The 17768-nt window shown below is 47.9% G+C and overlaps 2 protein-coding genes across 7 annotated transcripts in view; one reads left to right on the forward strand and one right to left on the reverse strand.

Moving 5' to 3' along the window:
• Morn5 (MORN repeat containing 5) overlaps positions 1-14801 on the forward strand; it is a 41787-nt gene extending 26986 nt beyond the window's left edge. Inside the window, exons 5-6 of one of the 5 annotated variants that reach the window (XM_010602962.3) lie at positions 8103-8252; positions 13331-14764. In XM_010602962.3, coding sequence (XP_010601264.1) covers positions 8103-8252; positions 13331-13410 — 230 coding nt within the window. In that variant the 3' untranslated portion in view covers positions 13411-14764. Of the gene's footprint in view, positions 1-8102; positions 8253-13330 lie in introns of those variants that run through there. The other 4 variants (XM_033759061.1, XM_010602965.2, XM_010602964.3 and 1 more) reach the window with 4 other exon arrangements.
• Positions 14802-16387: 1586 nt separating this feature from the next.
• Lhx6 (LIM homeobox 6) overlaps positions 16388-17768 on the reverse strand; it is a 22146-nt gene continuing 20765 nt past the window's right edge. For both annotated transcript variants that reach the window (XM_010602961.3, XM_010602960.3), the window contains exon 9: positions 16388-16726. In XM_010602961.3, coding sequence (XP_010601263.1) covers positions 16647-16726 — 80 coding nt within the window. In that variant the 3' untranslated portion in view covers positions 16388-16646. The remainder of the gene's footprint in view (positions 16727-17768) is intronic.

The raw sequence follows: 17768 nt of genomic DNA on the forward strand, positions 1-17768 counted from the left end.
TGTCTCCTTGGGGAGTTTGCTTGGGAAATTAAATGCTGCTGCTGCATGGGGTCTGCAGGCTCTCAGGTATAGTGTTCAGAGCCTGGCCATTGAAGGTCCACTTTCCATCCTCCAGTGTCTCCCACCCCCTGTTGTGGTCCAACCAGGCTGGCTGCCATCCACTGGTAAATACATACATCTAGTACTTTTAATTCCTTTTTCACCTCTCACATGTTCCCTGGCACAGAATGCCCTTCCTCTTTTCTCCACGATCACAGTCCTCCTCATCTGTCAATGCTCAGCATATAACAGACATCCATGTAGTCTTTCCCTGTAATCACCATTCGGGTGGCCTCGCCTGTGTATTCACAGCCTGAAGAGATGAAGCTGAGAAAACGAAGCTTGCTGTAGAGGATCCTTGCATTTTAGCAGCTTATCTTCTGTGCTCTTTCCCAGTAGGCACCTGGTCTCAGAGAGGCTGACAACTTTCTCGTGATTACACAGCTAGTAACAGAGTCAAACCCAAACCTTCCCAAAGCCTGTTTGCCGTGGTTTGAATATGGCCTTGGTCCCCAGGGGGCACTATTGGTCTTTTGGGAGGTTCCGCAGGTCCTCAGGAGCAGGCCATCGGAAGAGATTATGGGACCTCAGTTTCAGTCCCTGTGCTTGGCTTTCCAGCTTGTGATGGAGGCAGTTTGGTCCACCTTGTACTCAAACGTTCATTGTAGACTCTAAAGACAAAAACACCACAGAACCCAAAATGAGATGCTATTTTGTTTGAAAAGGGGTCCTTTGAAGATATGTGGGATAATTACCTTTAATATGATGGGAAATTGGCAGATTAAGTAACCCTACCCCCTCCCACACGTCCCTTTCATTCCTATCAGGAAGAAGCCAGAGCCCCATTGGCTGTCTGTACATGTATCTCTTTCACGTAGCTGCTGCTTGCCTCAGTGTTACTAGTAGGAATCATTTGCAAAATAACTGTACCACTAATCCTTACTCCCTCCTCCCAATTAATGATACCCCATGCGAGTGTCTATGAAAGGCACATTATTAATATTCAAAGAAAAAAACCCTCGTAACCATTTTAACGTATACAACTAACAATGAACTAAATTTGCTTTGTGGAAGACAGACAGTGAGCATCCCAAATTAGTTTATGTAAAAGCTGAAATTCTTCCCCAAAAGGTCTCAGTACCATCCTCAAAGAATATCCTGATCATCAGAAATGCCGTCAAGATTCCCGCCAACATTATCCCCTTTGTTGTCTGAAATGTCGAATCAAGCACATCTGGCAAATGTCCTAGAGCTCACAAATCTTTCAAACAGCGTATAATTCCCAATGGTTAAAGAGATAACGCCACCGCTTAATCGTGCTGCTCTTCAAAATAGCACCAACTTTCCTTCAATCAGAAACAATGCCTTTGGCTTCTTAAAAATACCACGCACCAGTGATTATTTGCAGAGAGGACCCTTTTGCGTTCGAACCTGTGGATTCCAGGCAGAATTTTAAATCAGGGCTGGGAACCTCATTTGAATGCACACTCCACTAAATGGACATTGGGAAGAAGGGATGTGAATTAGGGTCTGAAGAGTGACCTGGCTTGTATGATTCGGTCTTTGGGAGGGGAGGGCTGGCTTCACCAGGATGAGGAGGAGGAAGATGAAGACGCTGCTGATGGTTAAGCATTATCGTGCATAAGACACTCCACTGGAGAGAAAGGGAGTCCTCCTGCGAGCCTTCTTCGACAAGTGAGGAAACTGAGGCTCAGTGAGGTTAAAGAATTTCCCCCAGGAAATTTGGCAGGAATAAGATTCACACTGAATTTCATCTGCCTCCTGAAGTTTTCCTCTTGCCATTTTGCCTGGCCAGCTTTAAGATGGTCTAATCAACAGGGCATGGGTGAGGAGCCCCCAGACACTGCAGTCTTACCTGCTTCCCAGCTGACATTAGAAAGGGTGACATTTAAGCTACAGAGTGAACACCTGGAAATGAGAGACCACTTCGGTCCTCTAAACTGGAAACATCCCAAGTGCCCAGCAGGAGGGAACTGGTTAAATGACATATGGTATATTTTTACTACAGAATACAATGCAGCAGTAAAAACAGCAGTGGAGAAATTGGTCTTTTGATATTCAAGTGTATCCATATTCTACTTCAGGTGAACAAGTAAGATAATAGTGATAAGCAGCATTTAATGAGTGATTGCTTTGTCCCAGTTCCAGTTAAGAGCATTACACGTATTATTTCTTTTCATCTAATCCTCATGGTTAACCTTGAAACAATTATCTTCATTATTCCCACTTTACAGATGACGAAAGTGAGGTGAAATGCCTCCCCCAAAGCCAGCAGGTAATAACTGGAATTTGAACTCAAGTTCAGCTGGCCCCAAGGCTAAAAAATGTTGAACTGGTTCTGAGTGAAGAGTTGGAGTTTACTGATGATAGAAAGAACCAAGGGCCCAATGAGATTTAAAAAAAAAAAAAATTACACACCCAAAAAGTGTAAGACTACACTGGTGGTTCTCTGGACACTTTATAGCTCAGAGAGTGGCCCAAAGGCCTGGTGGTGTAGCTCAGTGGTAGAGCACTTGTCTACTGTACAGCAGGATCTGAGATCCAGAGAGGGAAATCGCATGCTTGACCCAAACAAGCCTGTCTGTGCTAGGGCTGAGGAGAAACCCCGGTTTCCCACTGCCAGCCACAGCTCCTTCTGAAAACCCAGGCTCCCTCTGCACCACGCCTCCCTTGTGGTTTCTGCAAAATGGCTGAGGGAGTCTCCTGCGTAGCTCCCTCCTGTTTCATCTCTCCAGCGAGACAAAAGGCAATTTACCCAAATGTTATAATCCCCTGGAGGCTGGCACGCGGGGGCATCCCTGCTTTATCTGTGGTATTGTTAGCAGTGCCGTAATGAAGGTTTTACGCAGGGATAATATCACACTTACAACTGCCAGATAAAGTACCCGCACTGATCACACATCCCTGCCAGCAGACATGGGCATCTGTTGCAAGCAAAAGGGATACGAAAGGAAGTGATAAGCACCGAAGCCTCCACTGTGCCAGGGACTTACCACATCCTGGTCCTTTGAGGAAATTTCATTGTCCCTATTTGACAGATTAGGAAACTGAGGCTTGGGGAGTAGGTTATTTAATAATCTGTCGGTGACATTATTAAAAGGAAGAACCAGGAATTAAATTTGAGTTGCCAAAATATGGAACACAGAACCTTCATATTGAAAGATACCGTATCTTACAGTCACAATAAAAAAATGTTGAATAATTTAGAGAATTGGTTTTCCAAACAGGAAGCCCTTCTGTCATTAACTGGAGGTTTCAGGGTCTTGGCCTGCTCTGATATGGTGCTTTGCACAGGTGATTTCTGAAGAATTGTTCCGTTTTGGCGAATGATCTGTGGCCATTATTTCATGCTACTTACACAAAGAATCTTATTTCAGATTGAAACTCGAACTCCTTGTTTCTCATATTAGCTATTTCTCTGTTAGGAGCACTAAACCTGTGGTAAATGCAGCGTGAACTGCTTTAGTACCGTTTGTTTGACATTCATGTTGTCCATGTATTACAATTTACTGACTTGTTTGTGCATGTAAACCGGGTGCATTTTGTTGCTGCTGTATGTTAAATGGTGACCAATGTTTTTACAGAAGATTGAACAAAACGTTTTTAAGAAATTTTGAAAGTGGTTTTGATTTTAACATTACATATTTTAACTAATCTCAGCGGGCCTTGCTTATTCTGTTGCTAAAGGAAATTGGGTTTAATAAGTATAGATTTGAACTTTCTGAAATTGAGGCCATGCTCTCAATCAGTGAGGCAGACTGTGGCCTATACTAAGTCATGAGCCTCTCACGGAATTTAGGCAAAGCTATAGTTCCAGAAAAATACACTTGAATCTGCCAACAGAATTTTGCCTGCAGAAGGCAGGACTGGCCACCTGGAAGCCATGGATAGGTTCCTGTCAAGATCACTGCCTTAGGAATGGCAGCTTGCCCGTTTGCCACCCTCCCTGACCCGTGGAATTGCCCATTGCCATCCTCTCACCCCAGATGAAAGGCCCTGGAAATTCCCCTTCCAGCTGCTGTGCCCATAGGATTCTGATAACAATGTATTCCTGCCCCCACAGCAGCCTCCTGGCTGTTCAGAGGACACCGCTTCCCCTTCCGCCCTCTGGAGTCACCCTGGGCCAGGCCATCACCCAGTGCACGCGGTTTGTTTGTCTCCTTTAACAGAAGTGCATACAAGGCCAGAGCCCATCTCTCTTCCTTAGCCCATGCTCTAGAAGCCAGTGCCGCTGAAGCTCCTGGCCAGCCTCAGGTTCAGGGCGGCAGACAGGGTGATGAACCAGGACTCAGAGCAGCTAGATCTTACCAGCTGAGAACTAGAGCTAGTCTCTTGACTTCTCTAAACTTCAGTTTCCTCATCTGAAAAATGAGAGTGGAAATAAGACCTGCATCCTAAGGCTGTAGCGAGCACCAAGGGAGAGGATACAGGGGTTACACTGAGAACAGGGCCTGGCTATGCCACGCACTTGGTGATTGGTGATTATTTTGCAGCTTTGGGTGAATAACTGAAAAGCAGGGGCCTCCCTAACTCCAAATTCCCAAAGAGAAGCCAGTGTCACCTTGGCAAGATGCCCTCTGGCCTCTACCCTCCTGCTTTTGGTACTGATTCCCAGACTGCACGAGAGGCCCGTGCTTTCCTGCTCTCTACGCGGCTTCTGGCCTTCTATTCTGCATGGGGCCTCTCACCCTCATCACTTCTCATCCACCTCCAGCCTCAGACCCCCGAGCTCCCTCCAGACACAGATCCTCACTGAGCCACTGTAAACACTAGGATGTCCTCCAGACCCAGCACCCAACCTGCAAATCAGTGCAGGGCTGGGAGGACGGATGCATAAACAGACAGTCACAGGGCTGGCTTGGGGCTTCTCTGGACAGAAGCTGGGGCTTTTAGGGAGCCTAAGTGCTCAAATGACCTATAGGGAACCTTCTGCCCTCAAAATATAGTTCAGGAATGAAAATAACAAAAACCACCCAAAACATATGGAAGACAGACCAACACAGTATTACATTCATGATCATGTTCGTGTTTATTAGAAATATCAAATATGAGATTCTTTCCCCAAAAAACTAAGAGTGGCCCTGCTTCTCTGTTGCCCAGAGCTAGATTCACAGTATGCTGAAGGAACATACAGAAATGTAGCTGACGTGGTGTCCTGGGAAAGGAGGGCCCGGCTAGGCCTTAAAGGGCAAGAAGTGGATTTTGCTGCATGGAAGGAAAGGAACAGCATGGGCAAAGGCACAGTGCAGTACTCAAGATGGAGCAGCTGCTGTGTGTTGGAGGGTGAAGAGAGAGAGAGGAGACCTCCCTGAGGTCTGACGGACAGACTGGGTTTTGGTGAAGGCCTAGGAGTAGGTCTGGGTTGGCCATTCAAGGCAGAGGGCTACAGAGAGCCTTGAAACCTAGTTAGGGAATTTGGCTTCTTCCCTTCAGACAATGAACAGTAAGGTCAGGAGTTCCAAAAGGTTTCTCAGGGGGCCGGGGATTTAGCTCAGTGGTTCTGCTGCCTGCCTCACAAGCGCAAAGACCTGAGTTCAAACCCTGGTACCCAAAAAAAAAAGGTTTCTCAGGAACTTGACTGTGACCTTGCACCTGTCACTAGCTGGGCAGATGTCTTCACCTCTCTGAAACACACTGTCTTCCCCTAGGAAACAGAGACAGCAGCATTGACTTTGCAAGATCTCTGTGGGGATTCATTAAATTCTGGCCTATGGTTCCTCTTTCCTTCCTCTTGCCTGTCCCCACTGCCCCAGCCTAATTCAGCCCTCCCATCTGCCAACTGGAAAATGGGCTCCCAATACCAGGCTCTTTGGTCCATTGTCCATGTGCAGCCAGGAAACGGGCAAAAAGAGCAAGAGTTCAGGACAGAGGCTGTGACAAACTGACCTTGGCCAGGCCCTTGGCCTCTCTGAGCTGCCTTAGTAGAGTGGCTAGGCATTGTGAATGTGGTTGGTGAGCACAAATCCAAGTGTTAGTGCTCAAAAAGGAAAAGTAGAGAACCAAGAAGGGCAATATCAACAGTGACAGGGATTTTGTACCCTCCATTCAGCATATGCTTGCTCTGGGGAGACTGAATAAGTAATCTCTATGCCTGGGTGCCTCTTTCCCTCAGATCATCTTGCTGCACAGAAGGCGGTTCTAGTAACTAAGGGTTAGCATCACCCACAGATGTAAGCCAACTCCAGTACATCTGCACCTCGTCAGAAGGACTAATTCTCTGTCCCAACAATGTCAGAATACCTGCTGTGGGGCACTTAACGAGGTGTCCCCCTCCAGCATGGGGCTCCCTAAGAGATTTCTCAAGGCTCACTGTGACTTTGGGCACCCACCATTCCCACCAGAGACAACGCTGTGCTGTGCATTCACAGAGGTGTTAGTGAGGGTGCAGTGTGCCCGCCCAACCATGGCCCTGGCACAGAGCAGTGCTTCCTAACACCAAGTGGTTCCATCCCATGCCCAGTTCACCCTTCCCTAGCAATAGCTCTAAGTCCTGCCCCTAGCCCTGACCATGGAGACCCTACCTCACTCATCTCCATATATTAGAACAAAATGTGACCACACTGTCATGTTAAATAGTATTTTTGCTGTGAAAACTTGGAAAGGATCTAACTTGTTTCATCAATTGTTTGACTACCAGTTTATAACAATTGACTGTGATTTCTAGAGAGTGGTGTGCTTACTGGAGATTCTGGCACACTGAGGAAATGGAGCCCGCAAATGGATTTGAAGTGTAATAAAATTGTTTTGATTTCTAAATTTAATAATTAATCAAGTCTGAATGCATTAATTATAACATTTCTTAATTTCAGTTCTGCAGCTTCTCTTTTTGATATCTTAGAGTCAATCACTCTTTCTTAGCCTCTTACCTTTGAATAGGCCTTGACAAGCTGGTGGGTGCTCGGGCCTGCACCTCTGGCTCCCAGTGGGTGAGGTGGCTTGTCCTAATCCACCCCCAGCCTCCACCCATCCTCCAGAAAGCATCTTCACGGGGAACAGCAAAAGCAGCCCCAAGGCCTCCCACCTGCCTACAGCGGGCTCTGCCTGGGCAATGACCCTTCAGTCAATATTGACGACGCTGTGGCCTTGGCCTCTGGCCACCACTACTGCCAGCAAAGTTCAAAGCTTCTATCCTGTCAGGAGTTGTGACAAGGAGACCAGGGCATCACCGCCCTCATGGTGGCATTGCCTTGGCCCTGCCCCACCAGCTCACACAGCCCTGCATTTGCACTGAGGGTGTGGTGCTTGCACACAGGCTGGGAGTCAGGTTTGCTGTTTTCCCCTGGTTCCAGCCAGAGTCCTCTGAGATGGGCCTGGACCCTGGGAACGAGGGCAGCTTCCCCATGACAGCACCCGCTTCCCCAGAGCCTCTCCTTCCGGTGCTCACCTGGCATTTCGGTTGAATCCAGGGCTGTCTCTGTAGTTTGGCAGTAACTCCTTCCCCTGCATGTGACCACACACACACATCAACTTCAGGTAGTCACACACTGCCACACTCAGTAAGTTACACGTGTCACATTTACACAACCATTCCCATGCATCAATGTGTTCATGCTCACCCTCAAACAGAGTCACTCACATTCTGAGACCACTGAGGCACACGCTGATTCATGCTTATGTATGTGATGGAAACACACGTTTGTGTATCTGTATGCACTCCTGAGTGCGACTGGTCCTGGAGCACATGGGAATATTCCCTTCGCCCTGGTGGAATGAAGAGGGCAAGGCACTGCACCCCTTTGTGACTTGGCTTCCCATCCTAGGTAGAGCCAAGCCCATCTCACTCACCAAAGGAGAATGAAACAAGCTCCCCCAATGCTAAGCCCTCGTAGGTGCCCGACCCCGTGAGCCTCTTTCCCTCCTGAGGCCCTGAGGTCCTTCTGTGTCTCCTCCCTTTCCCACTCTCCACCCTGCCCCACTCACATGGGTGGGACCTTTGTAGCAGTGGTGACCTCAGGTGTGCTCAGCCCAAAAGTGTGCCAAGAGGTAGCAGAGATTGGCTTATGGTGTTCAGTGACCCTAATCTGCCCATTTGCCCTCCCCAGGCTCTCATGCCTTGGCCTGCTCTCCTGGCTTTGAACAAAACTCATTAGCTGAGCAGTGGCTCTTGATCCTTAAGATGCTGATCCTGTGTAAAGACTTCTGCCCTGGGTTCCCTGCATCCTGGCAGGTAACCAGAAGTCCCAGGGAAGGAGGTGAGTCCCATAAGGATGCTCTCTTATGGATGCCCAGTTTGGGAAGACCCATTAGAATGACGATTGTAGTTTCTATTTCCTGGGTGCACAGGAGAAATCCTGGCATTTCTCATGCACTGTGGGTGACATGCAGTTGGCATGTTTGGGGCTCTGTGCCACTACCTTGGCAAGTGGCCTCATACCTCCACAGGTCTCATTTCATCTATGAAGGTGCCTGCCTGGAAGGTCTGCCATGAAGACAGAGTGAGGTCATTCCTGAAAAGTGCTTAAAACACACAGTTCATGAGAAATGCCCCAAAACTCAAAGGAAAGCTAGAGGTTGTCTTGCAAGGTGGGACATCTGGGAGCCTGTGGCAGCACAGGGTAGACTGAACAGAGTCCTTAACCAGACAGGTTTGACTCAGATGCTGAGCCACCAACCTGCTGGGGAGATTTTGGAAGAAACATTCCCCAGCTCCCAGGTGGCTTTGGATCTGTACAGATAGAACCAGACCTCATATATGGATTGGGCCTCTTGGCAGTGCTCGATGCTGGCTTTCAGTCTCCTCCGTTCCTAGCACCGGGCACACAGTCACCACAGGATTGGGCCTGTTGATTCATTTCTTCGCTCAACAGGTATTAACTGTGCCCCTATTGTGCGTCAGACACTCCTCTCAGCACTGGGGATACCATGGGTGCAAGGTTCCTGGTCTCACGTGGGCATACAGTCTAGACTGAAGAGGCAGCGTGTAAGTAAAAGATTATAGAGAGTGGTGTACGCTAAGAAGACAATAAAAGACAAGACAGACTGGGAGGAGGTCAAATGACATTTGAGACCTGGATTTCAAAACTGTGGCCCAAGGGAGCTGTGAGAGAAAGGAGATAACGACTTTTGTTTGGATTGGTAGCGATCTCACCCGTGAGGGAGCACATTGGCTCTAAATTACATAATTATTGTAAAGATGATGGTACAGCAATCTCAATATGCCTCACACCTACTTTCTCCTATTGCTCATATCTTACATTGAGTGGTATATGTGTCGCATTTAGTGAATTAACCTTAATAGTAACATGTATGAACACAATGCCATAGTTTATTCAGATCTCTTTAGCCTTTTCCCATTTTCTTTGCCAGGATCCATCCAACATTACATTTAGTGGTGTCTCCTTGGACTCTTCTTCCATGCGAATAGTGGTTCAGGCTTTCCTTGTTTTCCGTGACAGTGTTGAAGGTACCGGTCGAGGCACTGTGTAGAATGTCCTTCCGCTGGGATGTATCGGATGGTTTCCTCACGGTTAGACCAGGATTGTGAATTTTTAGGAAGGAAGACCACAGAGGAAAAAGTACCATTTTCATCCAAACGTATCAAGGGTACAGACTATTGAAATAACTACTGATGTTGAGGTTAACCTTGAACACCTGGCTGAGGTCAGAATCCTCCACTGTAAAACCAACCCTGCCATTCCATACTGTACTTCTGGAAGTCAGCATACACAGCCACATTTAAGAAGTAGGAAATTTTGCTGGGCACGGTGGCACATGCTTGTAATCCCAGCACTCAGAGCGGAGACAGGAGAATCGCCACAAGTTCAAGGCCAACCTGTGCTACATAGTTCAAGGACAGTCTTAACTACATAGTGAAATTCTAGCTCAAGGAAAAAAAAAAAGCAGAGAATGTTGTTTCAATTCTTTGAGAGAACAGCAGGTACATCAATTCTTTGGAATTCTTAGAACTTGTCTTTTCTGCTTTTTATGCAGTTTTACTAGTATTTTTATGCTAAGATCTTTTAATTTTTTTAGAAGCTCAAGAACCTATCAGTATTTCTAGGAACCTAGAAATATTTTATTTACATTAACAAAACACATGACCTTACCAAGACTGAAAAGTAGGGGAAAAAAATCCAGTAATTTTTTTTATATTGTCAACACACATTAGTGAAAGATTTGGAAAATACCAAAAGCAGAAAGAAGAACTTCCCTTGTCCCACTTCTCAGAACTGATCATGATTCACACTTCAATTTACTATCTTTAATTTTTGTTCTGTGTATACCTTTTACATGGAGCATACTGTCTGTATAATTTTGTTTGTTCCTCTTTCACTTTCTTGAGTTATTATCTCATCACAAACATTCCCCCTATCCATACTTCCTATCATTTTCAATAGTGCTGAATAGCCTCTCACATTCTTTGCAGTGAGTGTCCACTGCCCCCTTCCCAAGCTAACACGATTCCTGGCATGTGGCTTGTGTTTAGAAATTATTTGTTAAATGAATGACTCTATAACAAAGTAATTATTCCCTTGTTTTTTGCGATGTATGTCATTTTCTTGATTCTAAGTAGTCCTGAGACAAATAGATTATTCCCCGGGACTGCATCCCAGAGTGGGATTACTGGGTCAACGAGAGCCAAAAACTTTTAAAGATAAATGCACCAAACCAGAAATCTTCCTTCCTGTCCCTGCGCACCATCAGCAATTGTGCCAAAGATGGTAATTTACAATTGATTAAAGAGTTTGTGAGGTGTTCCCCCCATCTTTTTTCCATCTTCCCTCCTCTCTCCCTCCCCTCCTTGCCAAAAAGGGGGAAAAATTATCTGAGAAGGTGAAGATGTTCTCAGACAATCATATTAACATATTCCAACAATCGCAATTTGCAAAATAGTAATCACAACTCCCGGGATCTGGGAGGCATTAATCAAAGCTACAGGTTTAATTCCATTTTAAATATTGATGAAAGATGCTTCGGCAGCCTCACCCTGGCGTGGCAGGGCCAGGGGAGCCTCGGAAGCGCCTGGGGAGGTGGAGGGAGGGTGGGTGAGCAGCTGCCGGGAGGGGAGGCATCTGTGATTCAAATTGGTGGCTTTGCAGCCAGGTAGAGAGTGAGAGGGGTAGTGAAGAGGGCTGTTAAGTCCATTGCTGTCAATTTGTAACGATCAGGGAGGGGCCTGAGGACGGGCTCTGCACAATACACCCAGTTTGTCTGGTTTCAGGGGTTACTGCTGAAGAGGCTGCAGCTGCACTGAGATTCGAATAGCCTGGAGACTTCAGAACTGTAATTATCAACCAGGCTGTTCACAGTGTGGCAAAAGTGGGCTCCACCAGTGCTTAACTCCTTGTGTGCTGACACATCATCACTGCTCTCCCCACCCTTGGTTTGCCAGCTTTAGCCGGACTCTTGGGCAGCTTTCCCAGGGGGAAACTGAGGCCCACTGACTGCATAGGGCAGTTCTCAAAGACCGGAGCAAGCTAGCCAGCCTTTTTCCTTAAATCATATATAAAGAAATAAGGTAGAGGAAGTAGTACTGGGTGTTTTGGGGGAAGGGGACGTTCTCTTCAATACCATCACATCTGCCCTGGGGTGAGAAGCCACACTGCAGAGTCTAAAAATTGACTGGTAGCTCTGCCCAGCCCTTCTATAAAATGAGGGCCTCCCTCTTCCCCGGCTGGGCATTACAGAGATCCAGTGAGACACTGTGCTTGTAAAGCACCCACAAGGCTAAGCCTGCTGCTCCATCTCTGACCCAGGCCTGGGGCTTTTCACAGAAGAGGAAGGTGTCCCTGGGCAGGGGTGGGTACCCCGGGGGTGTCCCTGGGCAGGGAGGTCTGATTGAGAGAGCAAGCTTTCACTAGCCCTCTGTGTTTCAGCTCCCAGGAAGCCAGCCTGTTTCTTAGCTTCTAGCACTTGTCACCCAAAGAGGATGGAACATCTCATCCTCTCATCTTTTAGGCAGAAAGTGCTGGACTAGGAAAGGAGAGAAGGTGCGATCTCCTGCTGCCTGTAGCCCAGAGAATGGCCTGAGGTCCCAGAGGACTTGGAGGGAAGAGGGCTGAGGAGAAGAGACAGGCAGCCAGTGTGGTGCAAAAGAGCATAGGCTTAGCTAGGGGCACCCGTGAAGGAATTCTCTGCACGATCTAGGACTCTACTCCTGGAATATGACCCCAAAGCAATTCTCCCCTGAATCCTTGAAGCGATATGCCTGAGAATGTTGACCCCAGTGCCGTTCCTGGTAGCAGGGAGGTGGAGTCATCCTCCTTCTCCACCACTGGGAAGATGGAGAATAAAATGTGAGGGGAGCCAACCAGGGAATATGAGGATAGCAGTACCCTGAAAACATACTGTCAAGCGAAAGAAGTGAGACACAAAGAAATTCACAGCACAACGCCATTTTTCTAAATTAAAAACACATTCGCACACAAAACAACAGCACATATTTTATAGAGCTACGTGCAGTTTAGGCATATATATCCCACCAGGAGAGTGGGGCCCTGTGGGGGGGGAGGGGCTGGGTGTGGTCTGAGGAGAAAGGAGGGAAAATAAAAATATAGTAAATCTGCAAGGGGTCTTGCCCAGTGCGTGGGTGGCGGTGTGCTATGGACTGATGACCAGCTCACTCCAGTCTGTATATTTATTTGAGGTTTTGAAAAGCAGCACAGGCTTTGTAGTTAAACAACGCTGGGTTCAGATCCTGGGCTCCCTCCCCACTGCTCACCCGAGACTGTGGACAAGTGACCCGACCCGGAGAGCCCCTGTCTCTTGCTCTGGGAAGTGGTGGGAAAGACTTGCCTGTCAGGCAGCCACGGGACTAAGCAAAGGGAGATGTCTGCCTGCGTTCAGGGACTCAGGGAAGACCCAGAGCTGCAGCTGCTCCTCCTCTGAATTGCCCAGCAAGGCACCTGAGTCAGCAGGGTGTCGGCCTTCTTTGGAAACCACAGGTACTTTGAAGGGTCACGAACAGAGAGCCCAGGAAAGAAAGTAACATCTGAGACTCCTGTCTCCCAGCACTAACTACCAGTTGGGCCTGCAGTTTGTGTTATACTGGATGGGATGAGTGCCTGAGGGTGTGGGTGCTGCTCTCTTGGGATCAGACTGACTCGCCTCCATCAGCGTCCACAGACCCTTTTGTGTTTAATTTCCGAGACCAGGTGCTCTGCTGAGAGAATCAATTTAAATAAAAGATCTGCTCCAGCGGACCCCCAGCAGACCATCAGCCTGTGCAGGAACGCACGCCAGCCCCAGGACCACACCCTGCGGCCTCTCCGAGGGTAGAGAAGGTCCCAGCAGACACCAGGCATGACCAGCTCTCTCTCTTTCCCTACAGATGACGATGAGCACGCGTGGATCATCCGGACGTGTCGGAAGGGTGAGGACAAGATCGTGGGTCACGAGCCCAAACTGTGAACCTTAACAGCCACCTCCACCAGAGGTTTCCAGCTGCCCTGCTGGCACTGGCTGGCCTGGTTCTAGTTTTGACAGAAGAATAAAGCCTTCCTGCACTCAGTGGGCCCATGTGTGTACCTTAGAAGACCGTTTCTCGTTTCTCAGAAAGCACTCTCATTTCACCTGCATCAGAATCACGACTAGCTGTTCCCAGGCCCCAGCCTAGACTGGCTCAACAGAATCTCTACAAATGGGACCTGGCAACATGCATTCCCAGGCATTTCTCATGCGTATGAAAGTTCTGAGAACCATTGTCTTAGAGTGGATCTGTGGATCTGAGTGAGAAACTAATGGACTAGGGCAAGTGTGCATTTTCTCTGCTCACAAAAGCCTGCAAGGGAGGACTGGAAAACACAGCATCCTCAAATGGGGAATCAGGTTCAGAGGGCAGTCGGCCTGACTACTGTGTATATCTATAGCTGGTACATTCCCATAAGCCCAAGAATGACTACCAGGACTGCCTGTCCCTCTTACAGCTCCGCCATTTCGGCCGCATACCGTAGGAACAGGATCAGTGTGGTGCCACCGAAATAATGTGGCTTGGGCAGCCTACATGCCTGGGTTCAAATCCCAGTTTAACCACAGGTACCACATAACCTCCAGGACAAAGCCACCCTACAAGCCAGTGCTGTGCAGATGCTGGGGCCCTGTCTCCCATCCCCAATTCTCCTACCCCCACCTTATTAAATTCTTCCCTATCTTCCCAACAGGCTCTGGGTACTTCTCTCCTCTACCCCCCAGCCATACTCTCCTTTTGTTTCTAGTCTGTGATCTTCTCATCTGATAGCATCCTGCTCAAAGCCTCCCTTTATCCCTCACAGCATGGGGGGGTGGTTGTTATAGCAATGGACAGACTCAGAGCTCCTCTAGGGCAGGGTGGGGCTGGGACCTCTCACTAAATCTGTTGAGCCAGCACCCAGCCCCCGTACAGAGCTGCCTGCCGTCCAGGGAGAAGAGCAGAGAACCGAAACCAGCCTGATTTTCAAAGCTTACTGAGACACAAGGGCGATGTAGTACTTGAAGAAGAAATCCATCATTGTGCCTTTGCAGCACACAGTTTACTAACAGGAAAATGGTACCTACTTTCCAGGGTTGCACTGCCCAACAGCCCAGATATTCTAGGAGCCAGACACCTAACCCCTTAACTAGAGAACAGGAAAGAAATGGAATCCCATCATGTTCTGGATTTAAGTGCCAGCACTTCTACTCGCATTAACTTTATTTATTACACAAATAAGACATTTACAAAGCACGACATGAAAGGTATGTAACAAAACAGACATTGGTTTTACAAAAAAGTGCTTACAATTTTTTTCCATGTGTGTGTTTTCCCCTTTTGTTTTGTCTTTAAATAAATAGTCTCAAAGGTCTGTATGTTCCCAGGCTGCTCTTAACAGGGTAGTGAAGATGATTGACTGTAACATGCTAATGCAAGGCAATCCACAGGAATAGACCCTGGGGGGAGGCTCAAGGCAGAGTGGGTCCTAGGTGACCCTGGGCAGAACTCAACTGGCCACTGGACACATGGTTGTGATTGGGGCTTTGATCCTTAGGAGCAAAAAATCAAAGGAAAGATTTGAGCTCCCCAAGGCCAGGGATCAGGCCCAGGTAGCTAGCGCTTGTTAAGTCAGTGCCCAGGGGCATAAGTGTCCATTGGATGAGTTCTGAACTGTGCTACACTCACCACATTGTGAGTGTTGCTTTCTTTGTCCTTAGTCAGCTGTAACATCTTTGGAAGGGAGGGGATTCGGGTTCCCTTCTCAGGCCACTCTCAAGCCTAACCTTCCTCCAGGTCTCAGAGCAACTGGCATGTAGGTTCTCATTTAAGTGCCAACTTCAAGCATGTGAATTCTGAAAGCTTATCCAGACTCAATGAAATTAAGAGTGTTGTGATCAGTTAGTGATGTCTGACATGGGTGAAAATGGGGACAGCAGCTGCATATGTTTCCCTATGGTTTCCTTCCAAAGTAGGAATGAGGACTTGAGCTAAAACATGCTTACTAGCAGCCTCTAGTGGGAAAGGCATCAGGTCTCCAAGTAGTTCTAGAATTACAGGATAAGCTTGAAACAAATGGACATCCCCTGAAAACATAAATCATGGTTATGCATTGCCCAAGCCCTTTGTTCAGAGTGGAAGATCGCAGAAGAATGGGATGAATGTGAGCACAGCTAAGTCTGGCCTCTGTTCTCAGGAGTGGGTAGGGTGGGGCTGGGCAGGGCTGGTGGTAACAGCTGGAACCCTGGGCAGGGCACACTCACCTAGGCAAAGGGCAGTGAGCACCTCTCTCTAATGACAGATGGATAAGAATTAACATTCTGGCGGCCATTTCACTGGGCTCTGCTCCCTGACACCCCATGAGTGGTCCTCCCCAAGGGAAAACCTGCCAGGCACCCTTATCAGGAATAAAACAAGTAGCCAACAAAGGTCCCCAGATCTAGCCTTCTCAAACATTCAGAAGTGTCATCACATAGATCAAATACCATTTCTGCCATGATTCTGCATATATGGTAGATAATGAGATGGGGGTAAATCTCCCCTCCACTCAAGCTTTCTCTTTCCTCTCCTTGGAATGGTTTGTGCTTCTCCCAGTCCAGTGTCCCCCATCCCTCCCTGATCTGTCTGCCTCCTGGTCCGGGCAGGCCTTCATCACTGCCTTATTGGGCCTCTCAGGGCTGGTCAGTGTCTCTTCTTTTTCTGAATTAACTTGACATAACCAGACAGATGGAAATGATAAAATTAGAACACAGCTTTCCTTTGGGGACATCTCACAAACACTGTAGAGTTTTCCAGACAAAAGCAACAGAGTGGATAACACTGGGGGTTGTTGGCTATTCAGAATTCAGACATGGTTCCAAGGAAGTAGTGCATAAAGACCAATATGAGGGGAAAGAAAACCTGTAAATTAGGAGGCTGTTGGCGTTGCACAATTCCATTTGCCTTTTGCTATTGTGATCAGCTGAAGTTGAAGATGACTCCTGTTTAAATGGGAAAAACAGGCTGTTGTTTTCACCCTCATTCCAAATTTCAGGGAGCTCTGCTTTCCAAGAGGAGGACTCTGTGGTGCTGCTGGGGGTTTCTGGTTCTCAGCAGGAGAGGGAAAGGCTAGGCCTGGGGGGCCGAGCTGGTGGCGGGCAGGATGGCGGGTGGGGGTGAATGCAGAGGCTGTGGATCCTGGCTGTGACTGGGACACTGGATCTCAGCAGCTGAGGGGCAGCTGTGGGGTGCCCATGGATAGATGCACAAGTGCCGGCAGCGTTAGTACTGAAAAAGGATGACCTGCAAGAGGAGGACATGGGAGGGGGCTGAACTGGGGGCCGGCCCCGCCAGGCAGCCTCCAGGGGACCTCAAAGGCAGGGAGAACTGGAGAATGAGGTTGGGCTCAGGGCCTAGACTTGGGTTTAAATCCTGGCTCCTCTGGTTTACTTGCGGTGAGAACCTAGGAAAATCATTCCCCTCTCTGAGCCTGTTTCCTAAAATAAAATGGGAATGATGGGAGATTCAGTAAGCTCCCACAGGAGCAGCAAAGGGGTCTTGGACATTTTGCCCTGCACCTTCTGTGAATTATTTCATTTAAGCCACACCTTGACCCCATCAGGGAGCCCTACCATTTTCTCTGCTTCACAGGAAAGGCGCTGAGGCCCAAAGAGGTAGCAGTTAGTGAGCTAGGAAGAGGTAGACCCAGATCAGAACCAGACCTGGTCCAGAGCAAGGTCTCTTTACCCTACCACCTCTACCTCTCCCAGGTCACCATGACAATAGTCACTGACTGCTTACTACCCACCAGGCAGCAGGTTAACCACTCCACGCACACTTCACCTTCACGGAGCCAAGAGGCACGTTACAACTTTCTCTTTCCTTCCTCCACTGAAGCACCTTGCTGACACCTCACTGCCACCCACACATCCAGCTCCCTGAAGTTCAGGTCAAGGATTCCTAGCTGGCTGGTCGATGGGATGTCCCTTTTTACAAGAAAATATGGAGGAGAGGGTTTCAAGCTGCCCAAGGACATCCAGTAGGCAACAACACATGCTTGATTATGCTCTGATTGGGAATGATTCTTGACTGGCAACAGTCACCAGAGGTGGGGAAAGCAATGATGAATGATTCTCCATTGTACCTCTGGGAGCACAGTAGCTCTTCCCCATCTACAGTTTCCATAACCTGTGATCAACTGCAACCCCAAAACACTAGCATTTGTCTTGACTCTTTCAAAAGAGAGACTCCATTCATATAACTGTTATTATGCTATATTGCTATAATCGTTCTATTCTATTTTATTAATTACTGTTGTTGGTGAAGCTTTTTTTTTTTTTTTTTT

This window comes from Fukomys damarensis, unplaced genomic scaffold, assembly GCF_012274545.1.
Source record: "Fukomys damarensis isolate Sample0158 unplaced genomic scaffold, DMR_v1.0_HiC HiC_scaffold_36, whole genome shotgun sequence".
Classification (NCBI taxonomy): Eukaryota; Metazoa; Chordata; class Mammalia; order Rodentia; family Bathyergidae; genus Fukomys; species Fukomys damarensis.